The sequence below is a fragment of the Chlorocebus sabaeus genome, chromosome 26 (assembly GCF_047675955.1).
Source record: "Chlorocebus sabaeus isolate Y175 chromosome 26, mChlSab1.0.hap1, whole genome shotgun sequence".
Lineage (NCBI taxonomy): Eukaryota > Metazoa > Chordata > Mammalia > Primates > Cercopithecidae > Chlorocebus > Chlorocebus sabaeus.
In genome coordinates, this window is record NC_132929.1 from 227,547 (window position 1) to 251,722 (window position 24,176).

Here is a 24,176-nt window from a genome sequence, read left to right on the forward strand (position 1 = left end):
CATGTCGCCGCCTCTGCCTTCTCACAAAGACCACCTGAAAATGGGGCTTCAGGGAGATGTCGCAGGTCCCCGGCCCTGCAGGATGGGAGGAGGGCAGAGATGCCCTTCTTGACCCTGTCTGCCGGGCACCCTGGGTCCTGGGTCCCACTTGCCACCAAGCACAGGTGTTCTCCTCACAGTTCCAGGAGGTAGTGCTAGTCCCATCTGCAAGTAAGGGTCTTTTGGGGGTGTCTCCTGACCAATCTCACACCCAGAACAGCCGCTGTGCTCCAGAGAAGGCCCAGGGGCGGCCCTCAGTGGTGTCTCCTGGAGTGCACAGTAGGTGGAGCTGTCCCAGGCAGGGACCCACGTGCAGTGCACAGTAGTGCCTCATGGTCACTGCACACGGTGAAGAGAGACTTGCGGTGGTGCGATCTGGGTCACTGTAACCTCCGCTTCCCGAGTTCAAGCGATTCTCGTGCTTAGCCTCCCTAGTAGCTGGGACCACAGGTGCATGCCACCACACCAGGCTAGTTTTTTGTGTTTTTAGTAGAGATGGGGTTTTGCCATGTTGGCGGGGCTGGTGAACTCCTGACCTCAAGTGATTTGCCCACCCCGGCCTTGCAAAGTGCTGGGATTACAGGTGTGAGCCACCACGCCTGGCCTAGTTTCTTTTTCCTAATAAGAGCCTCAGGCCGGGTGCAGTGGCTCACGCCTGCAATCATAGCACTTTGGGAAGCCGAGGCAGGTGGATCACCTGAGGTCACGAATCCGAGACCAGCCTGACCAACATGGTGAAACCTCATCTCTACTAAAAATACAAAAATTAGCCCAGTATGGTGCTGGGCACCTGTAATCCCAACTACTCAGGAGGCTGAGGCAGGAAAATCACTTGAAGCTGGGAGGCAGAGCTTGCAGTGAGCCGAGATCGCACTGCTATACCCCAGCCTGGGTGACAGAGCAGGACTCATCTCAAAAAAACAAAAAAGCCTCAGTTAGTTGCCTTAACGAAACATTTTGTTTTTCAGCTTGTTATTTGATCTTGCTTTAGGGAATCACACTGTAACGTGTGCTTTCTTTTTCTTCAGGTGAATCTATGTTTTGACCAATTTGTTTACAAGCTAGCAGACCAGATATTTGCATATTATAAGGTTATGGCAGGAAGGTGAGTATCTGGTGTGTGATTTTGATACAAAACGTTTCATAATTTGATCTGACATTCCCATTACAATTTGTAGTGTATGAAAAACTTTGTCTTCTTTCTGTACTAGTTTGCTTCTTGATAAACGGTTACGATCAGAATGCAAGAATCAGGGAGCCACGATCCACCTCCCGCCGTCTAACCGCTACGAAACGCTGCTGAAGCAGAGGCATGTGCAGGTGAGCTGGGCCGGGCTGAGGTGAAGACTAGAGTGTACGTTGGAAAGACTGAGTTTTCAGCTGGGTGCGGTGGCTCACGCCTGTAATCCCAGCACTTTGGGAGGCCAAGGCGGGCAGATCACCTGAGGTCAGGAGTTCGAGACCAGCCTGTCCAACATGGCGAAACCGTCTCTCCTAAAAATACAAAAACTAGCTGGGCGTGGTGGTGCACGCCTGTAGTCCCAGCTGCTCTGGGATGCTGAGGCAGGAGAATCACCTGAACCCGGGAGGTGGAGGTTGCAGTGAGCTGAGATTGCACCACTGTACTTCAGCCTGGGTGACAGTTTTTTTTGAGACAGAGCCGTCTCAAAAAAAAAGAAAAAAAAAATTGAAATTTCTTATAGCTAAGTAGGTTTTACTAGATATCAGCATGGCTTGTGACTGTGAACGTCCTTATAAATTGTTAGGCATAGGCCGGGCGCGGTGGCTCAAGCCTGTAATCCCAGTACTTTGGGAGGCCGAGACGGGCGGATCACGAGGTCAGAAGATCGAGACCATCCTGGCTAACACGGTGAAACCCCATCTCTACTAAAAAATACAAAAAACTAGCCGGGCGAGGTGGCAGGCGCCTGTAGTCCCAACTACTCGGGAGGCTGAGGCAGGAGAATGGCGTAAACCCAGGAGGCGGAGCTTGCAGTGAGCTGAGATCCGGCCACTGCACTCCAGCCTGGGCGACAGAGCAAGACTCCGTCTCCAAAAGAAAAAAAATTAAAAAAAAAAAAATAAATTGTTAGGCATAGAAAGACACGCCCTTTCTGCTGGGTCACCTCACACACAGGGAACACCTGCAGCATTCTCTGCCTGCCCTGCGGCTCCTGGGGGCAGGCGTAGCCCGGAGCGGTCAGCCCTTCTCCAGGAGCCCAAAAGCCAGAGCTTAAAAAGAATGAAGGCCGGGCACGGTGGCTCACGCCTGTAATCCCAGCACTTTGGGAGGCCAAGGCGGGCAGATCACAAAGTCAGGAGATCGAGACCATCCTGGCTAACACAGTGAAACCCCGTCTCTACTAAAAATACAAAGAATTAGCCAGGCGTGGTGGCGGCACCTGTAGTCCCAGCTACTGGGGAGGCTGAGGCAGGAGAATGGCGTGAACCTGGGAGGCGGAGCTTGCAGTGAGCCGAGATCGCACCACTGCACTCCAGCCTGGGCGACAGAGCGAGACTCCGTCTCAAAAAAAAAAATAATAAAAGTAAATAAATAAAAGAATGAAGGTGAGAGGCACTCATCAGTTCAGAGCATCAGGGAAAACTTTCTCCTGGCCAGCAGAAAGAATTTAAAGATATACGGTGCTTATTTTTTACTGCTTTTAAAAAAATGATACACATTGCATGCCTGTATGAAAACATGTCATGTTACCCCATAAATATGTACCCTTACTACGTACCCACAAACATTAAAAAAAGAAAAATAGTTAAAAGTGATGTTACATCACACACATACAACTAGTAAAATGTGGAAAACTGTAAAACAAAATTGCACTTAATTCTACTGTCTGTACACCAATAATCACCATGCACGTTTTTTGACTTTTTTCACCAGGGCTTTGTCATGTTTTTATGTTGTCAGAATAACACTTAAGGGTGAATATGTTCCTACTGTGTTGAAATAGGGAATAATTTTCTCTTATCATCGTAACACCTGTAAAAAGACACACACAGGCTGCCGTGTACGCGGGGAGATGGGTCCTGAACGGGCCCTGAACATGGTTGTAAAGGGTGTTGTTATTGACAGACCGGCTTCTCCAGGGTCTCTGGTGAGGCTTTGGTTGTGTTTGAGCTGCTCATGTCCGCTCTTTCCCTGTGTACACCAGCTCCTCGGCAGGTCGATAGACCTCAATCGTCTGATCACGCAGCGTGTCTCAGCAGCCGTGTATAAGTCCTTGGAACTGGCGATTGGACGATTTGAAAGTGAAGATTTGACCTCCATAGTTGTAAGTAATTTTACTTTGCGCTATTGATAAATTGGACTAAGGGTAGGTCCAGTTCTTGTATAGATAATAAAAGAGATGCGCTCACTGAGCATGGCGTATACCAAGCCTCTTTTGCAGCACCTACACTCGTGTTCATGATGCTAAACTGACTTTAACAAACACGTAACCCCAGTCTTGAAAAGAATCGTCAACTATGGCGAAAGGTAGCGCACCACTTAATAAGATGTTTACATTTTAGTATTAACGACCTAGGAGATAAAAATGTTTAACTTTGGCCAGTACGGTGGCTCATGCCTGTAATCCCAGCACTTTGGGAGGCTGAGGCGGGTGGATCATTTGGGCTCAGGAGTTCAAGACCAGCTTGGCCAGCATAGTGAAACCCCATCTCTACTAAAACTACAAAAATTAGCTGGGTGTGATGGTGTGCACCTGTATTCCCAGCTACTCGGGAAGCTGAGGCAGGAGGATTGCTTGAATCCAGGAGGTGGAGGTTGCAGTGAGCCGAGATTGTGCCACTGCACTCCAGCCTGGAAGACACAGCAAGACTCCATCTCAAGGGAAAAAAAAAAAAAGAAATGTCTTCTTTAGGGACCAAGAGAGCCCATAAGACTCTTCCTGCTAATTCCTCTACCCCTACATTTTGCTCGGCTGTCTCAGTTCATCTCAGCTCCAGGTAAGGTCTAATCCTTCTCCTGTTACCTGGACCTTCAGGTTTCCCAGTGAGGATGTGTGTTCGGGGCCAGTGTCCCCCCTCACCCTCTCTGGGCCCTCAGCCATTTTTCGGCTGTCTCACGGAGCCTGCAGGGCAAACCGCTTCCTTCAGAGGGTCTGTGGATTCTCCTGGCTTTCCTGGTATGTCCCTGTGGTATTTCTTGAAGCAAAAGTTTGCAGTGTGAGTCTTCACTTGCTGCTCTGTTCGTCGGAGTGGGAGCTGTAGGTTAGACCCGCCTCTGTCTGCCATTTTTCCTGTGTCTCTATCAGAATTTGAACACAGGAAGGGGCAAGACTAAGGAGCAGGAAAACAGGCATTATAAACATCTGAACTGCCAGGCATGGTGGCTCACGCCTGTAATCCCAGCACTTTGGGAGGCCGAGGCGGGCGGATCACAAGGTCAGGAGATAGAGACCATCCTGGCTAACACAGTGAAACCCCGTCTCTACTAAAAATACAAAAAATTAGCCGGGCGAGGTGGCGGGCGCCTGTAGTCCCAGCTACTCAGGAGGCTGAGGCAGGAGAATGGCGTGAACCCGGGGGGGCGGAGCTTGCAGTGAGCCGAGGTCGCACCACTGCACTCCAGCCTGGGCGACAGAGCGAGACTCCGTCTCAAAAAAAAAAAAAAAAAGGCCGGGCGCGGTTGCTCAAGCCTGTAATCCCAGCACTTTGGGAGGCCGAGACGGGCGGATCACGAGGTCAGGAGATCGAGACCATCCTGGCTAACACGGTGAAACCCCGTCTCTACTAAAAAATACAAAAAACTAGCTGGGCGAGGTGGCGGGCGCCTGTAGTCCCAGCTACTCGGGAGGCTGAGGCAGGAGAATGGCGTAAACCTGGGAGGCGGAGCTTGCAGTGAGCTGAGACCTGGCCACTGCACTCCAGCCCTGGCGACAGAGCAAGACTCTGTCTCAAAAAAAAAAAAAAAAAAAAAAAAAAAAATCTGAACTGGGGAACAGAGAAAAGTAAAAATGGATGAAACAGAAAAGAGCATAAGAAAGTGGATAACAGTGGAAAGACCTAACGTGTAACTGGAGTGTTAGAGGAGGTGAGAGAGCGTGGCATCACGGAAGAGTTGTCTGAAGAGAAGATGGCAGAAAGACCTTAACATGGGCAGAAGACACCAGCCTGCCACTGAGGTGTGCCACCCAGCTGCACATGCTGGAGCCAGGGCCGGAGCCACAGGGGGACCTCAGTGAGCGGGCCCCCCGAGCCACAGCTCTGTGGATCTGACTACCCCCAACTCTGACCCTCGGCCTGTGGTGCCTTTGAATCTTTAGGATGTAATCAGAGCTAGTATGAGTAAGCCTGAACAGGCTGGTTGTCTTCCCTTCTCCAGTGCACGGTCATTGGTGCATGGCCACACGTCCGTTTCTATTGGGGGAACAAGGGGAGGGTTTACACTGTGCATTTTCTAACAAAATGTACGAGGTCCTTTCTCCCCTTCACCCAAGGAGCTCTGGGTCCGAGAACTGGTTGAAGAGCCATGATTCTTTTGTGATGATTGAAGTTAGACTTGTATTGGGTAGGCCTAGGGCTTTTCCCTTTATCCAGACCAAATGGGACTTCCGAAGGCTGGTGCCAGCCCTGAGGATACCACCGTCTGCTAGTCCACACTGGCACTCCTGTGGGTCCAGCCATTTGAGTACACGTGGGTTGTGCTGCCCACCCCCTGGTACCATTGGAGTCAAGGAGCCCCGGCTGATGGCCGATAGAGAATAACTTAGAACTCTTCAAAGATGCCTTAGGTGAGATCAGGTTTGAAGCTGCTGACTCTGGAATTGAGTAAATCAAAATTCCCTCCGAAGACAAAGCTGCCCGTGGGAGAAGCTGCTGGGAATAGCATGTAAGCTGTAAGGGTTAGGGTCGTGGCGGAGGGGAGCCTGAGAGGCAGGTCTCAGAAGGCTTGAGCCAGCGCTGTTACTATTGGCCCTGACCAGCCCGTCTTCCTCTTCAGAAGCGTGAGGGAGCTTATTTCACTTCCAGTCGAGCCGCAGGTAAGGATCATGGTCCAATCTCCTTTAGACGTATTACAGCAAAGAAGAAAATGGAAGTGCACAGCGTTGTCCCTGCAGGCAGCGGAGGCACACCAGAGACACCCACGGACCGTGCAGACTGGAACCTCGTTTTTCACAGTCACCTAAAAGAGATTAAGCAAGTAGTAGCTGCTGTGAAAGAATAATATAAATCAGAATTTTTAGAAATCCAGAAATACGCTAGGCACGGTAGCTCACACCTGTAATCCCAGCACTTTTGGAGGCCGAGGTGGGTGGATTGCCTGAGGTCAGGAGTTTAAGACCAGGCTGGCCAACATGGTAAAACCCTGTGTCTACTAAAAATACAAAAATTAGCCGGGCGTGGTGGTGGACGCCTGTAATCCCAGCTACTCGGGAGGCTGAGGCAGGAGAATTGCTTGAACTCGGGAGGCAGAGGTTGCAGTGAGCCAAGATTGTGCCATTGCACTCCAGCCTAGTTGACAGAGCAAGACTCTGTCTCAAAAAAAAAAAAAAAAAAAAATCCAGAAATAAGCTTATAGGAAAAAAGAAAGTTTTGAAAAGAGAAATCATGAAAACTCATGAAAAAAATTGAAAAGAAAAAGAGATTTCAAAACCACAGACCTACACCAGAAATAACACAATGGATGATGACTTAGAAATAAGAATGAAGGCTGGGCGCAGTGGCTCATGCCTGTAATCCCAGCACTTTAGGAGGCCGAGGTGGGCGGATCACAAGGTCAGGAGATTGAGACCATCCTGGCTAACACGGTGAAACCCCGCCTCTACTAAAAACACAAAAAAATTAGCCGGGCGTGGTGGCTGGCGCCTGTAGTCCCAGCTACTCGGGAGCTTGCAGTGAGCTGAGATCATGTCCCTGCACTCCAGCCTGGGTGACAGAGCGAGACTCCGTCTCCAAAAAAAAAAAAAGTACATTTTTAAAAGCAAAAAGAAATTAAAGCAAATCTGAGAGGAAATGATGCTGTCAAATGATCACATGATGGAGGATGAAGAGTCAATGTACCTGTCATACAGGTTCCTCAAGAAGAAAACCAAAGCAACGGAACAGGGCTGACTGGCGTTTACTTCAAGAAAATGTTGGTAAAATAGACACCTTGAAAGTGTCTATTAAAAGCATACATCATGTACTCCGTAAAACCGACCCAAACTGGTCAACACTTAGAAATACTGCATCTTAGACTGGTTGAAGATTAGAAAAAAAATAATATGTTAAAAACGGTATTGCAGTGAAAGTTTTGGACTTTCCAGATGAGGAAGAAGTCCTTGGGCTGTCTGAGCAGGGCAGGCGGGGAAGGAAAATCCGATTGTCCTCGGACCTTCGCCAGAGCTGAGGAAAGGAAGTGTGAGTCGAGGGTTTGGTCGCCGGTCAAATCGACCTTCTGAGAATAAAGGCTACAGACAGATGGTCACGAATGTGCCAGGGCTCGGAGGATTGTTCCTTCCTGGAGAACAGACCTGCGCTGGCGGGCACCGTGCGTGTCCCTGTGGGCATCTCCGCACTGCAGAGCAGGGCTCCGCGTGTTCACCGTTGGAGTCAAACGGGTTGGGACTCAGACCTGTAGCGGCCCGTTTTTGCGAGTGTAATTTGGTACAAGCCATGGTGTTCCTGTTGGCATTGGCCAAATATGATTTTGAGTAAAATCATTAGTCAAAGCTTTGACCGAGGCCATTACTGTCCAATAGAAATAGAATGCAAGTCAGATCCGTAATTTGAAATTTTCCCATGGTCACATTAGAAAAGGAAATAGGTGAAGTTATTTTTCATAATGTGTTTAATCCACTGTATCCCATATTATCAGCTCACCACGTCATTCCTATGGCATTATAATTGAGGTGGATATTTGCTAGTCTGTTTCATCCTACTCAGTCTTTGAAATCTGGTGTCTCGTGTAGCGCCCCTCAGGTGGTGGCAGCTGTGCTCCGGCCCCACCTGCTACATTGGACAGTGCAGCCTGGACCAGCTCCAGAGCAGCACATGTGAGGGCTTACAAGGCCTGTGAGAACGAGCGCACCTGCCCCGCCACCCACACGTGCCTTTCAGTGTCTCCAGGCACCTCAGAGAAAGCTGGCTCAGCTCCGATGCCCAGGGAGATGCAGCCACCGGCTGGGCTTATGCCGCAGGGCGGGGCTGGGCTTATGCCGCAGGGCGGGGCGGGGCTGGGGCTCAACGGGCGCGTGGGGGGAGGGTGGCAGTAGGAGGCCACACGTGCACTGCCCCACAGGGTGCTGGACGGCAGGGGTAGGTGGCGTGGAGGTGACTGCAGTGGAGAAAGGTGTGGCCCAGTGGGAGTGACTGTGAAAAGGTGGGGTGCCCTTCGAGAAGCAAGCTCATGTCACCTGTCAGAGCCTACGCTTGCTGGGACCGTGAGGCCTGGGTGGGATCAGAGGCCACTCAGCGCCTCCTTCCGGCCTGGACCAGCTCTGTCACCTACCCGTCTTTGGTCCCACAGGAGCTGGATGGCCTGTTGGAAATCAACCGCATGACACACAAGCTGCTGAGCCGGTACCTGACGCTGGACAGCTTCGACGCCATGTTCCGGGAGGCCAACCACAATGTGTCAGCGCCCTACGGGAGGATCACCCTGCACGTGTTCTGGGAGCTCAACTACGACTTCCTGCCCAACTACTGCTACAACGGCTCTACCAACCGGTGAGCATGCCCGCCACACAGGCGCCCACGGGAGGAGCTCAGGGACCTCCGTCCCCGCAGGCTTCCTCCATGGCACCAGGTCCCTGTCTCCCCACTCTTCCCGCTCCCCATCACTTCTCAACACGAAGAGCACGCAGGCCCTCCGGTGTCTCCCGTGTGCACAGGCAGCCTCGGGCCCACCCTCGCGTGGACGGTCGTGGCTTTGCACGTGGGGCTGGAATGGGCTGCGTCTCCTGGCTTTCTGTCTGCCTGATGGTGGAAGTGGGGTGACTGCTTCGCATGCTTCCATGCTGGGATGCTGGGGTGTGGGGGAGCTGCCCTCCCGCCCACTGCCCATGGACAACGTGAAGTGATATGATTGGTGGTGAAACGGTGGACGCTGGCAGTATCCTGAGGTTCAGCCTCAGAGTAGGGCCTGAGTCCTGGGACAGCCCTGCCTTGGGCTCCACACACCAGGCAGCGGCCATTCTGGCTGAGGTTCCTTCTCTGGGCAGTGAGTTCAGCTCCTACACAGCATCGGCTCGTGCCAGGGCGTGTGTGTGTCACCCACCATGCCTTCCCATAGACACCAGCAGCCCGGGGGGATGAGGAGGGCACCAAGCAAGGTGCCTGGCCGCCGAGCTCCATCGAGAGGCAGAGGAGTGCAGGTGGCGCACGTGTGTGCACACGTGTGTTGGGAGCGCTTTTACAAATAAGTGCGTGTGCTCGCCCCTGGATCTCTGCGTCCGCCCACATGTGGCTGAATTCTTACCGACTCGTAGGCCCAGAGTTTTGTGTCTTGGGAGACAGATGCTGAGCTCTGATGGCAGAGGAGAGGAGCGGCTGCCCCGCAGCCCAGTCCTGCCTGCCATGGCTGTCGTCCGTTCAGGACCCCTGAGTGCAGGGCCACGTTTCCTGTGGGGCTGTGGGTCAGGCCCAGGTGCATTGCGTCACTGAGGCCGTTCTCCAGGGTCGTGGCCACGCACTCGGCTGCAGGTGGCGGCACGTGGCTTGGTTTCCTCAGCTCAGGGGGCCTCCAGGCTGGGCTGGGAATGGTCCATGGAAACCAAACCGTGAAGCCCACCATCTCTGTTTAACTCACCTCTATGGTGTCCATTTTCCTCAACATTTTTTAAAGATGTTTATGCTTGGAATTAATTGAAAAAATATTCTTACACAAGTAATGTATCAAAATTCTAGAAAAATGAGAAATCGTGGATACATAGATGAGAAAAAAATGAGTGAACTCCTCAGAGGTTTCTTTGGTAAAAATGTATTTGTCCTCTAAAGTGAGGTACAGGTGGCCCTCGGCCCCTCCATCCCCTGAGTCTGCACCCCTGCAGCACCACATACATCACAGCAGCAGGGAGGGGCGGGTGGCCCTCGGCCCCTCCATCCCCTGCGTCTGCACCCCTGCAGCACCACATACGTCACAGCAGCAGGGAGGGGCGGGTGGCCCTCGGCCCCTCCATCCCCTGCGTCTGCACCCCTGCAGCACCACATACGTCACAGCAGCAGGGAGGGGCGGGTGGTCCTCGGCCCCTCCATCCCCTGCGTCTGCACCCCTGCAGCACCACATACGTCACAGCAGCAGGGAGGGACGGGTGGTCCTCGGCCCCTCCATCCCCTGCGTCTGCACCCCTGCAGCACCACATACGTCACAGCAGCAGGGAGACACAGGTGGCCCTCGGCCCCTCCATCCCCTGCGTCTGCACCCCTGCAGCACCACATACGTCACAGCAGCAGGGAGGGACGGGTGGCCCTCGGTCCCTCCATCCCCTGAGTCTGCACCCCTGCAGCACCACATACATCACAGCAGCAGGGAGGGGCGGCCAGCTACCTCCTTCCCCACACCCCGGGCGGTGACGGGAATGCTCCCGTGTGCAGATCAGCACGGTGCACCCGGTGCCGTGCGTGCAGCTGCTCAGCCGTCTGCTGGGGCCTTACACCCAGGCAGCCGCACTCGTCCCCACTGTGGGCAGCAGGAGGCCCCTGGACACATGGGGGCCCCTGGACACAGGCAGGCTGGTTCCATCTTATCTGACACCAACTTTGTGTGTGTCACCTGTTTCCTCAAGAGACCCAGAGCTGCTGCCTCTGGCCACACCTGTTGGGCAGAGGTCAGCATGCAGTGACCTGAGCCTCCTGGGGCCCTGGGGCCTGGGGACACTTCAGGTGCAAATCACAGGGAACCCTAGCTTGTCGCAGGGGCATTTTCTGCAGAAGAGCTCCGGTTTACTCAGCACCCTCCACCTTCCATGAGTGGTGGTAGAAGCCATTGTGTCTGCGTTTCCCACAAGTCTTTGGTGGAATCAGCAAAGCCGTGTTATCTGGGAAAGGCATTTTAAAACAGGATTTTGTGTATCCAAGTTCTGTGTCAAATCCTGAGAAGACACACAAAACCATGCCACCCGGAAGTTTAGTCTCGTGCCTGAGGGTTTTCTGAGGGCTGCGTGACGCAAGCCGGGACTCTGCTTGTTGCCTGGACTAACTTGCGGTTCGTGAGCTATCCGTGGTGGCTCTGGGCGGCAACCTAGGTTGTCTGCGACTGGAATTTGACCTGTTGAGTGGATAAACGTGAGACAGTGCTGCAGCTCTGGAGAGAAGCTGGCAAAAGGGTGTTTCTGGGTCCAGAGTTAGGCCTCTTTTCCGGAAGACCATAGATGGAGGGCGTGTCCTCGGCGGGGCGCACCTGGAGCCCAAGGCCACAACTGTCCCCTCACTGCTCATGGTGGCTTCTGTCCCTGGGGTGAGGTGGTGGCTGCCAGGTGTCCCCACTGTCATGTTGCCGTTTTTCTGTTTCAAAGTTATAAATAATTTGTAGGGAAATAATTTGAGATGGTGTAAACAAACTCCCTCATTAAAATTTGACCCAGTTATTTTAACGTCTGTTGATGATTCCTGCCCGAATCACTTATCTTCACACTGGTGGTTGAACAGCAGTGAGGTTTTTTGGGTTTTTTTCCTGTTTTCGAGACAGAGTCTCACTCAGCCGTCCAGGTTGGAGTGCAGTGGCGCGATCTCGGCTCATTGCAGCCTCCGCCTCCCGAGTTCAAGCAATTCTCCTGCCTCAGCCTCCCGAGTAGCTGGGACTGCAGGTGCATGCCACCATGCCCAGCTAATTTTTATATTTTTAATAGAGACGGGATTTCACTGTGTTGGTCAGGCTGATCTCCAACTCTTGACCTGAGGTGATCTGCCTGCCTCAGCTTCCCAAAGTGCTGGGATTACAGGTATGAGCCACTGTGTCCAGCTGAGTTTTAACTCCTTCATTCTCTCTGCAGGTACTAGCTGGAATTCTGCTGTATGTGGTAGCATTTGTTCATTATTTACTTATTTGTACGAACTCCGGGTTATCCGTTACGTGGAGTTCTGAGGCTGGGGTGGGTGCGGTTTGGGCAGTGTGAGCCGCCTGGTTGGTTTCGGTCTCCTGGGGCCGTCTCTGCCATTCTTTCTGCACCACCAACCTTCGGCACCACAAGGTGTTCCAGGCTCATCTTGTACTTTTCCTGCTCGGTCCTTGCAACCTGTCACTTCTCCAAGGATTCCTTCTAGTGTAGAATGGCATTTAGAGACCGAGTCTGGGTGTGCCAGGGCTCATTGTTCTCGGGGGTGTCACTGTTTCCAGGTGCTCTCAGTGATCGGAGTGAGCACATCCGCATGTGGACTGTCCGAGGTTCCTGTGGCTGCCACATACGAGGTGGCTTAAAGAATAGAAATCTCTTCTCCTACCTATGGCTCTGGAATCCCGAAGTCTGAATCAAGGTCTGAATCAAGTCTGAATCTCAGAGCAGGACCACGCCCCCTCTGAGACACTGGGTAGAACCGTTATTCGGGTGGTGACCTCAGTTCTGGGTGTCCTTGGCTTGCAGCGGCATCACTCCAGTCTCCTCTCTGTCTTCACTGGCCACTCTCCTTGTGTCTCTGTCTCTTCTCTTCTCACAAGGACTTCAGTCATGTGGGGTCAGGGACCTACCCTGCTACTCCAGTATCACCTTGTCTTAGCCAGGCACATATGTGGTGACCCTCTTTCCAGCAAATTTCACATTCTGAGGTACTAGGAGTGAGGACTGAACATATCTTTTTCGACAGAGTCTCACTCTGCCGCCCAGGCTGGAGTGCAGTGGTGCGATCTCAGCTCACTGCGACCGCCAGTAGGTTCAAGCGATTTTCTTGTCTCAGCCTCCTGAGTAGCTGGGATTACAGGCGCCCGCCACCACATCCAGCTAATTTTTGTATTTTTAGTAGAGACGGGGTTTCACCGTGTTAGCCAGGATGGTCTCGAACTTCCGACCTCAGGTGATCCGCCCGCCTTGGCCTCCCAAAGTGCTGGGATTACACGTGTGAGCCTCCGTGCCTGGACGAACATATTGTTTTTAGAGACACAATACAACGTGTACGTGTATTAGTCCATTTTCACACTGCCAATAAAGACATATCTGAAGTTGGGCAATTTACAAAAGAAAGAGGTGTAATGGACTTATGGTTCCACATGGCTGGGGAGGCCTCACAATCATGGCAGAAGGTGAGAGGGACATCTCACGTGGCAGCAGACGAAGAGAGAGAGCTTGTGCAGGGAAACTCCCCTTTTAACACCATGAGATCTCGTGAGACTTACTCTCACGAGAAAAGCACAGGAAAGACCTGCCCCCATTGTTCAGTTACCTCCTAACAGGCCCCACTCATGAGACGTGGGAATTGTGGAAGTTACAATTCAAGATGAGATTTGGGTGGGGACACAGCCAACCATATCAATGTGCGTGTTTATTTCTATATAGTTACCTACGTATTAAAACTGTGGGTTTATACTGATATTTCCAATTCCAATTCAACACTGCAGAGTTCATTCTAGTCTTCTCTCTTTCCCTTTCTCTGACTTCGTTAAACACTGAGAATCCTTCCTTCATTATTCTTAGTATATTATTCATTTGCTCTTTTCCAAAAAACACAGGAAGTAGTTTCAGAATTGCTAATCCTGGCTGGGTGCAGTGGCTCACACCTGTAATCCTAGCACTTTGGGAGGCCAAGACAGGAAGATCTCTTGAGTCCAGGAGTTCAAGACCAGCCTAGGCAACATAAGGAGACCTTGTCTCTACAAAAAAAAATTTTTTTTTTTTTTTTGAGATGGAGTCTCACTATGTCGCCCAGGCTGAAGTGCAGTGGTGCAATCTCAGCTCACTGAAAGCTCCGCCTCCCGGATTCAAGCAATTTCCCCTGCCTCAGCTTCCCAATTAGCTGGACTACAGGTGCCTGCCACCTCGCCTGGCTAATTTTTTGTATTTTTAGTAGAGACGGGGTTTCACCGTGTTAGCCAGGATGGTCTCGATCTCCTAACCTCGTGATCCGCCCGCCTCAGCCTCCCAAAGTGCTGGATTACAGGCGTGAGCCACTGCGCCTGGCCTATAAAAGGTTTTTAAAATTAGCTGGGTGTGGTGGCACACCCCTGTAGTCTCAGCTACTTGGAAGGCTGACATGGGAGGATCACTTGAGCCTGGGGAGGTCTAGGCTGTAGTGAGCCGTGATTGTGCCACTGCACTCCGGCCTGAGCGACAAAGCAAGACCTTGTCTCAAAATAAGAAAGAATTGCTCATTTTTACCACCATAAAACACAAACCTACCAAATATAGTTCAGTATTTGTTATCAATTTTTTGCCTTTAGGTTGAGAATAGTAAAATATTGTGTTTAAAATTCTTTAGCCAGGTATGGTGGCATGCACCTGTAGTCCCAGCTACTCAGGAGGCCGAGGCACGAGAATCAATCGAACCCAGGAGGCAGAGGTTGCAGTAAGCTGAGATTGTGCCACTGCACTCCAGCCTGGGTGACAGAGTGAGACTCCATCTCAAAATAAATAAATAAATAAATAAATTCCGTCTCAAAATAAATTAAATAAAAAATAAAATTTTTTGGCATGGTAGAGTAACATTCTCTATATAACATAGAGTAATATATATTATATATAATATAATATTATATTATATATAAATCTATATAGAGTATAGATTTATTCTTTCTCCTTAAGTGAAAAACTGGACAGAACTTAAGGATCAACTGTTTTCAGACTCAGACCTTCCACTGAGGAGAGGGAAGCAAGTGGGGTGAGCCCTGTGATCTTCCTGGCTTTCCATCCGGAAGCATTTTCTGCACCAAGTTCAGAGAAGAACAGTCCAAGTACAGCTTGGAAGTTCCTGCTTGGTAGAGGGGACAAATTGGAACTTGGGGAAGCTGAGGCAGCTGGGATTTGCAGGGTGGAGTACGAGAGAGGAGGGAGCTTAACAGAAACAGCTCCTGAAACCACATGGGCGTCCCATAGCCTTTGCTTGAATACGAAACTGTGCGTGTGCCAGGGAGCTGTTAGCCGAATGGTTCTCAGCACTCACACAAGGCCAGGAGGCTTCTGAGTTCCTACCAGCAAGAAGAATGGAACTCTATTGAGGCTGGGCAATGGCTCACGCCTATAATCCCAGCACTTTGGGAGGCCAAGGCAGGCAAATTACTTGAGGTCAGGAGTTTGAGACCAGCCTGGCCAACATGGTGAAATTCCACCTCTACTAAAATTACAAAAATTAGCCAGGCGTGGTGGCAGGTGACTGTAGTCCCAGCTACTCAGGAAGCTGAGGTGGGAGGATCACTTGAACCCGGGAGGTCAAGGCTGCAGTAAGCCGAGAATGTGTGACTGCACTCCAGTCTGGGTGACAGAGTGAGACTGTCTTTAATGCATCATGACAAGATCCAGCAGCTTGACAAGTCAACTGCCTGTCCCCCAAGACACTCAGCTCTCTCTCTCTCTCTCTTTTTTTCTCCCTATTCTTGCCATTCTGGACTTCAGTTAGACGTATGTTAGACCTTCTCATTCTGTTCTCCATATCCCTTTGTTGCATTAGTTTTCCCTTTTTTTTGGAGACACTTTCGCTCTCATTGCCCAGGCTGGAGTGCAGTGGCGTGATCTCGGCTCACTGCAACCTCCACCTCCTGGGTTCAAGCGATTCTTCCTGCCTCAACCTCCCAAGTACCTGGGATTACAGGCATGCGCCACCATGCCTGGCTAATTTTTGTATTTTTAGTAGAGACGGGGTTTCACCATGTTGGTCAGGCTGGTCTTGAACTACTGACCTCAGGTGATCCGCCCGCCTCGGCCTCCCAAAGTGCTGGGATTACAGGCGCGAGCCACCGTGCTGGGCCAACACTCTCTAAAAGACAGTAACAAAGTCAAGACATGCAACATGATGCTGAAATGCCCAGTGCCCAATTAAGATTTACTGGATGTGCCAAGAACCAGGAAAATGTGACCAATAGCCTGGGGAAAAGTCACTCTACAAAACAAAACTCAGAAATGACAGAGATGATGGAATTTGTAGACAAGGATGTTAAGTCAGCAGCTATGCATGTGCTCAAGGGTTCACAACAAAACAGTGTGGAGATAAATGGATGTTACATAAAAGGATCCAGTGAATTAAAGCTGAAATGCAGTATCTGGAATGAAAAATTACTTGTTGGCCCGAATTTCAGAGTAGACTTTGCAGGAACTGAGTTTTCGAGATTATAACAATGGAAACTAGCTGAACTGAAGCCCGAAAGAAAAAAATGATGAAAAAAACGAGAAGGGCCTCAGCAAACTGAGAGACAAACATCAGCGATTCGAGTATGCCTGTGATTGGAATCCTCGTCATAGGTGGTGGGTGGGCAGAAAAGATTTCAAAATTAATGCCCTTGAATTTCCCAGATTTGATGAAAACGATAAACCTACAGATACAAGAAGCTCAATAAACCTCAAACAGGATCAACACAAAGGAAAAAAGCTGCTGTTGGGCCCAGCACTGACCAGGTCAAAATAAGGCTAGAGCTGAACCTCAGTTTACCTGAGACACATGCAGTGGGGGCTTAGGATATTGGTGCTGAAACTTAGTTTTCCTCATAGGGGATTGCAGTGACCTTGTCAAACTGCGACGTCTGAGGGCACAGTCCTCCACAAGACTGCCTTTGCTGCGGGCACCAGCCACACATTTGGGGTCCCCGGGGCCACCCTCACTTCTAACCAGCAGGTTGCAGTTCTGGATCCACCCTCCCCAGCTCCTCAGGTGACAGGCCCGCAGTACTCACTGAGCGTGCCCTAATACGGTTACAGTCAGTCGGAGGAAAGGATGCATGTTGGAAGGACGTGCAGGGCAAAGTGGGAGGTTTCCACGTGCAAAGCTTTCCCTGTCCTCAGGGACGCATCACCCTCCGAGCCCCAAGGTGCGACACTCCTCAGGGTACCAGCCAGGGGCGCTCACTTGGGCTGCGGTGTTCAGTTTTGTTGGGGCTTTGTGGCATGGACACAGTTGACGGAATCACTGGCCACGTGGCTGAGCTCAGACTCCAGCCCTTCACCTCCTGGGAGATCGGCTGAGTTCACCAGGCACGGAGCCCCAGGCCTCCAGCCGCATGTTGAGTCATCTTGCTGGCATAAAGTCAGGTGTGGCCCCGTGATACCAGTCATTCCTGTCACTCAGAAGTGAGGATGTAGAGACTGCCTCCTAGAACTGCGCCAGAGGCCGCCAGATCCTACCAGGAGTCAATCAGCGTGTAAGCTTGATCAATCAAGAAGTTGTAGAAATCTATTATTTAGAAATATACAGACTGAGTGGCCAGGCGCGGTGGGTCACGCCTGTAATCCGAGCACTTTGGGAGGCCGAGGCGGGTGGATCACGAGGTCGGGAGATCCAGACCATCCTGGCTAACACGGTGAAACTCCGTCTCTACTAAAAATACAAAAAATTAGCCGGGCATGGTGCCAGGCGCTTGTAGTCCCAGCTACTCGGGAGGCTGAGGCAGGAGAATGGCGTGAACCCGGGAGGCGGAGCTTGCAGTGAGCTGAGATTGTGCCACTGCACTCCAGCCTGGGCGACAGGGTGAGACTCCGTCTCAAAAAAAAAAAAAAAAAGAAATATAGAGGCTGAGCGCAGTGGCTCACACCTATAATCCTGGCACTTTGGGAGGCCAAGGCAGGCAGATCGTTTGAGCTCAGGAGTTCAAGACCAGCCTGGCCAACATGGCAAGACCCCGTCTCTACAAAAAGTACAAACATTACCCAGGCATAGTGGCCTGTAGTCCCAGATACTCACGAGTCTAAGGTGGGAAGATGACTTGAATCCAGGAGGTTGAGGCTACAGTTAGTCAAAATCACACCACTGCACTCCAGCCCGGGTGACCAAAAAAAAAAAAAAAATATATATATATATATATATATATATATATATATATATATATAAAATCTATACATATAGATTATAAATGTGTATATATAATTATCTCTACATAGAATAAAATACATGTATTATATCATGTATCATATACTTGTATTTTGATTAAAATTTTAAATAATATAGAGAGTAATTGCATTACTTCGACTGTATGTAAGTTGTATCACAGACAAAATAAGGCCTGCTTTCTAAATCTAACCATCGTTTTAAACATTCTAAGCAGAGAAAACATTGTGTTCTAAGCAGACATAGAAAAGCCTCCTGTAGGCTGGGCGCGGTGGCTCACACCTGTAATCCCAGCACTTTGGGAGGCCGAGGTGGTTGGATCACCTAGGTCAGGAGTTCAAGACCAGCCTGACCAAAATGGAGAAACCCTGTCTCTACTAAAAATACAAAATTTACCAAGTGTGGTGGTGGCACATGCCAGTAATCCCAACTACTCGGGAGGCTGAGGCAGGAGAATCGCTTGAATCTGGAAGGCGGAGGTTGTGGTGAGCCAAGATCACACCACTGCACTTCAACCTGGGCATCAAGAGCGAAACTCCACCTCAGGAAAAAAAAAGAAAAAAAAAAGAAAAGGCTGCTGTAACATAAGTGGCATCATATCCCGGTGCTTGGCTCCTGCATGGATTTGTATTCTGATTTTCTATTTGCTGTCCTCTCCTGCACAGCCCCCGTCACCATCGGAGGTGGACGGAGGCTGCCAGGTGTGCCATGGCTTTGTCGGTGTGTCACCATCGGAGGTGGACGGAGGCTGCCGGGTGTGCCATGGCTTTGCGGGTGTGTCACCATCGGAGGTGGACGGAGGCTGACGGGTGTGCCATGGCTTTGCGGGTGTGTCACCATCGGAGGTGGACAGAGGCTGACGGGTGTGCCGTGGCTTTGCGGGTGTGTCACCATCGGAGGTGGACGGAGGCTGGCGGGTGTGCTGTGGTTTTGTCGGTGTGTCACCATCGGAGGTGGACGGAGGCTGGCGGGTATGCCGTGGCTTTGCGGGTGTGTCACCATCGGAGGTGGACGGAGACTGGCGGGTGTGCGGTGGTTTTGTCGGTGTGTCACCATCGGAGGTGGACGGAGGCTGCCGGGTGTGCCGTGGTTTTGTCAGTGTGTCACCATCGGAGGTGGACGGAGGCTGGCAGGTGTGCCGTGGTTTTGCGGGTGTGTCACCATCGGAGGTGGACGGAGGCTGGCGGGTGTGCGGTGGTTTTGTCAGTGTGTCACCATCGGAGGTGGACGGAGACTGGCGGGTGTGCGGTGGTTTTGCGGGTGTGTCACCATCGGAGGTGGACGGAGGCTGGCGGGTGTGCCGTGGTTTTGCGGGTGTGTCACCATCGGAGGTGGACGGAGGCTGGCGGGTGTGCCGTGGTTTTGTCGGTGTGTCACCATCGGAGGTGGACGGAGGCTGACGGGTGTGCCGTGGTTTTGCGGGTGTGTCACCATCGGAGGTGGACGGAGGCTGGCGGGTGTGCCGTGGTTTTGTCGGTGTGTCACCATCGGAGGTGGACGGAGGCTGGCGGGTGTGCCGTGGTTTTGCGGGTGTGTCACCATCGGAGGTGGATGGAGGCTGGCGGGTGTGCGGTGGTTTTGTCGGTGTGTCACCATCGGAGGTGGACGGAGGCTGGCGGGTGTGCCGTGGTTTTGCGGGTGTGTCACCATCGGAGGTGGACGGAGGCTGGCGGGTGTGCCGTGGTTTTGTCGGTGTGTCACCATCGGAGGTGGACGGAGGCTGACGGGTGTGCCGTGGTTTTGCGGGTGTGTCACCATCGGAGGTGGACGGAGGCTGGCGGGTGTGCCGTGGTTTTGTCGGTGTGTCACCATCGGAGGTGGACGGAGGCTGGCGGGTGTGCCGTGGTTTTGCGGGTGTGTCACCATCGGAGGTGGATGGAGGCTGGCGGGTGTGCGGTGGTTTTGTCGGTGTGTCACCATCGGAGGTGGACGGAGGCTGGCGGGTGTGCCGTGGTTTTGCGGGTGTGTCACCATCGGAGGTGGACGGAGGCTGGCGGGTGTGCCGTGGTTTTGTCGGTGTGTCACCATTGGAGGTGGACGGAGGCTGGCGGATGTGCCGTGGCTTTGCAGGTGTGCTGCTGTCAAGGGTGTGAGCAGTGCCCAGGAATCTCTGGGAAATGGGGTTCCTGCTTCTGAGCATCACCCTGACCGCGGTGCCTCCTGATGGAACGGGTGTAAGAACACAGGTGCAGGGACACACAGACGTGCACACGTCCTCTTGCAGACACGTGCAGATAACATCTCCGTGCATGGACTCACACAGATGCAGGTGCACCGAGACATGCAGACAGACATGCACGCCAAGCACTGAGGACTGTGGCACCCAGGGATGTTGGCATACTGACGGCACAGGGATTTAGGATCCGTTTGGAAAGGCACACCCAGCCGTGCCGCAGTAGGTGGTCAGGGGGCCTGGCAGCTGCTGCTCTGCCCAGCACGTCTTCTCGGATGCACACATTCTGTGTGACAGCAGTATTTTCACACTTACATCTGTTTCCATTTCCTGAAGTGGAATATGAGTTAATCAAATGCTTGGAATTACATACAGCAAATCCACAAATTTTTCTTTCTTATACTTCTTTGCAAAAGTAGTATGTGTTTAAACAAACCCTTCCAATTTGAAAGCCTTGGCTGAGTTTGATGTTTCTGCTTGAAAATAGATACATTTGATTTTAAGTGGCCCCTAATCCATTACCAAGACACAATCTCTTGACTAATCGCGTGGGTTACAAATCCCTAAGTGTCCCTGTCGTTCCCTGCTGGTGTGTAACTTGTGATCTGAACCACTGGGGCGTCGCTGTTCTCGTCGCAGGCGGCTGCCCCCCGTCCTCGCCATGTCTCAGCAGAGCTCATGAGCTACCTGAGGTTTGCGCTGGGCTCGAGGCGGCTCTGGTACCGCAGACCCAGCCTCAGGTGTTCCTGCTGTGGCTCCTGAGCCTTGGGTGCATGTATCATGTTTGAGTCTTGATATCTCCTTCATTCTATGGTTTTCGATTCGCTAGAATTTTCCTATTTGATGACTGTATCAGTTGACTGGGAGGAAGATTTAGTAGACGGATTATGGAGGACTTCTGAATTTTAAAGAACTATTATTAAATTTGGTTTCTTTTTCTTTCTTAAATCTTTCTTGTTTAGGTTTGTTCGGACAGTATTACCATTTTCTCAGGAATTTCAAAGAGATAAGCAGCCGAATGCACAACCCCAGTATCTGCATGGATCCAAGGTAGGCTCTGGTGTGTTGCTGTTACGAGCTGCAAGTTCACAATGAAGCATGTTTTGAAGTGTAGTTTGATGGGTTTGGTTGCCATGACCTAAATGTATCGCACCGTGTATAAAATGTTGTTTTTTCCTTCCATTCTATTAGCATCTTCCTGAAAAGTAGCAGGAATTTAAAACAAAAACCAGCCAACCAACCCAAAAAAGTGCTTACCTAGAACTAGCATGTATGTAGTGCTGGGAGTACTCTGGCCTTGCGATAGGTGTCAGGCTGGGCCTGGCCTCATTCCCGGCACAAACACGAGTGAGATTGTTGGAAGATTCCAGGTTTAAAAGCATCAGGCTGAGAAGACAAGTGGAAGAGGCTCAGGTGCGTTCCTGAGATAAGGAGGCCCAGGCTGGCTGTGAGGCCTGACGCCCAGAGGGAGGAGCTGAGCTAGGAGGGTGAGCCCAGGGAGGGTCTGACATCCAGAAACAAGGATGTCAGCCTGCGCCTGGAGGGTGGAAACCCAGAGCACCTGGGTCTACCATGTGTGAGATGGGACGATGTCCACGTTGGGCGTGGCTGGGCTTGTCACAAGTCTGAGTTTCTTTTGTTTTTTTTTTTTTTTTGAGACGGAGTCTCGCTCTGTCCCCAAGCTGGAGTGCAGTGGCACGATCTTGGCTTGCTGAAAGCTCTGCCTTCCAAGTTCACGCCATTCTCCTGCCTCAGCCTCCTGTCAACCTCCCAAGCAGCTGGGACTACAGGCACCCACCGCCATGCCAGGCTATTTTTCTTTGTATTTTTCAGTAGAGATGGGGTTTCACCATGTTGGCCAGGATGGTCTCGATCTCCTGATCTTGTGATCCGCCCGCCTCGGCCTCCCAAAGTGCTGGGATTACAGGCGTGAGCCACCGCACCCGGCCACAAGTCTGAGTATTATTAATGGCTAGTTTCTTCATGTTTCAAGCACCCCTATGATTTAGTAAGGAAAATATAAACACTGTAGCAAAGAAGAGAGATGAAATGAGCAGACACCCCAAAAAAATAGAGCAGAGCAAATACAAGCAGTTCCCCAGCCTCACTGGAGCTGGGGAAGGAACAATGATGGTGGCAAGGGCCAGCGGGCCCCGGGATGAGGGCAGAGGACCCCGCTTCGCTGTGAAGAGCGAAACCGTCTTCCCCGCTGAGCCGCGGTGTCCCCGGGCCCCGTGGTGGGGGCAGGCTGCCAGCGCTCATCAGTAAGTGTCCTCACTGGTAGGAAGGAAGCGGGGACAATCACAGGACATTATCTCCCCATCTGCCTGGAGCCGGGATGGGGAGGGCCCAGGCCCTGCTGCTCCCGCACGGCTGCACCTGGAGGCTTTCTGAGGCACCAGCCGGATCTGAGCGGTGGAAACAGTTTCCCACTCATTCCTTTTTTTTTTTTTTTTTTTTTTTTTTTTGAGACGGAGTCTCGCTCTGTCGCCCAGGCCGGAGTGCAGTGGCCGGATCTCAGCTCACTGCAAGCTCCACCTCCCGGGTTCACGCCATTCTCCTGCCTCAGCCTCCCGAGTAGCTGGGACTACAGGCGCCCGCCACCATGCCCGGCTAGTTTTTTGTATTTTTAGTAGAGACGGGGTTTCACCGTGTTAGCCAGGATGGTCTCGATCTCCTGACCTCGTGATCCGCCCATCTCGGCCTCCCAAAGTGCTGGGATTACAGGCTTGAGCCACCGCGCCCGGCCACTCATTCCTTTCTAACCCTCTGCTCTTCAGAGCGAGATCTTCTCACTGCAGTCCTCTGGGCGCCTTCCTTCTCCTTACAGGGCGGTGCCTTGAACCTGGCAGGAGCGCAAGCGTCTGCACCTGGGAAACGTCAGACACCCGCATCAGGTCTTTGGTTTTTGGAGGACCCAAGCCTCGGCACAGGCTGCCTGTCTCTCCTGCCCCTGAAAAGAACGAGTGTGGGCCGGGGGCGGCCTTTTTACGGCAGTCAGCATCCCTCAGCCGGGGGCAGACTAGTCATCTCTGAACTGTGGGCAGTGATGTGATGAAGGGACGTGAGACGCCCCTTCGGGAAGCGGGGCGCACGTGGACCAAGGGTGACTGTGTAAACATTATATCCTTGAAAATATGTTTTTTTGTTTTTTGTTTTTTGTTTTTGAGATGGAGTCTCACTTTGTTGCCCAGGCTGGAGTGCAGTGGTGTGGTCTCGGCTCACTGCAACCTCCGCCTCCTGGGTTCGAGTGATTCTCCTGCCTCAGCCTCCCGAATAGCTGGGATTACAAGTGTACGCCATCATGCCTGACTGATTTTTGTATTTTTGGTAGAGATGGGGTTTCACCATGTTGGCCAGGCTGGTCTCCAACTCCTGACCTCAGGTGATCCGCCCGCCTCGCCTCCCACAGTGCTGGGATTACAGGCGTGAGCCACCGCACCCAGCCATATTTAGTGTTTTAGGGGTTATTTTTTAGCAATGCTGTGATAGCAATTGAAAAAAAAATACAATTCAGATCCTCCCTAGGGTGCAGATGTTTGAAGGTAGTGGGTTCTCGCCTTTTACTAAGACGAGATTAAAGGCGGGGGTGGGGGGCGGCCTTGCCTCCCTTGGGGAGAAAAATGTCAGGGCTGGGAGCCTTGCTGACGCAGCGTGGGCCGAGGTCGCCAGTGCCTGGGGAACATGGGACAGGCTCATTCCATCACTGCACACTCCACGTTCCCGAGGCTGTTGGCCGGTGCCGCCTCCACCGTGCCCCTCCACCCTGCCTCTGTCCCTAGCGCCTCCTAATGGCTGTGGAACTGTGAGCGGACACAGTTTGTGTGATTCTGGATTTCGTGCGGCTGCATTGGTCCAGACAGGTACCCGGGTGCCAAGAATGCCGTGACCAGGCCTCTCCTCTATGGGTCAGGGTGGGGTGCACGCCCAGGCAGGAGGATGCCACAGCTGTTACGGGGCTGCCCCTCACTTCCCGAAGCCCTGTGGGTGGTTAAGAACTCACCTCCATTCTGCTCCACGTGGAACTCCCATGTTCTTTCTAGCAGGGACTGAAGTTGACTTTTTTTTTTTTTTT

The 24,176-nt window shown here is 51.9% G+C and overlaps 1 protein-coding gene across 2 annotated transcripts in view; it reads left to right on the forward strand.

The window, feature by feature from the left end:
* Positions 1–24,176, forward strand: part of CYFIP1 (cytoplasmic FMR1 interacting protein 1) — a 115,825-nt gene that overhangs the window by 69,345 nt on the left and 22,304 nt on the right. For both annotated transcript variants that reach the window (XM_008017294.3, XM_008017297.3), the window contains exons 19-23: positions 1,068–1,144; positions 1,251–1,359; positions 3,207–3,326; positions 8,504–8,703; positions 21,064–21,151. In XM_008017294.3, coding sequence (XP_008015485.1) covers positions 1,068–1,144; positions 1,251–1,359; positions 3,207–3,326; positions 8,504–8,703; positions 21,064–21,151 — 594 coding nt within the window. The remainder of the gene's footprint in view (positions 1–1,067; positions 1,145–1,250; positions 1,360–3,206; positions 3,327–8,503; positions 8,704–21,063; positions 21,152–24,176) is intronic.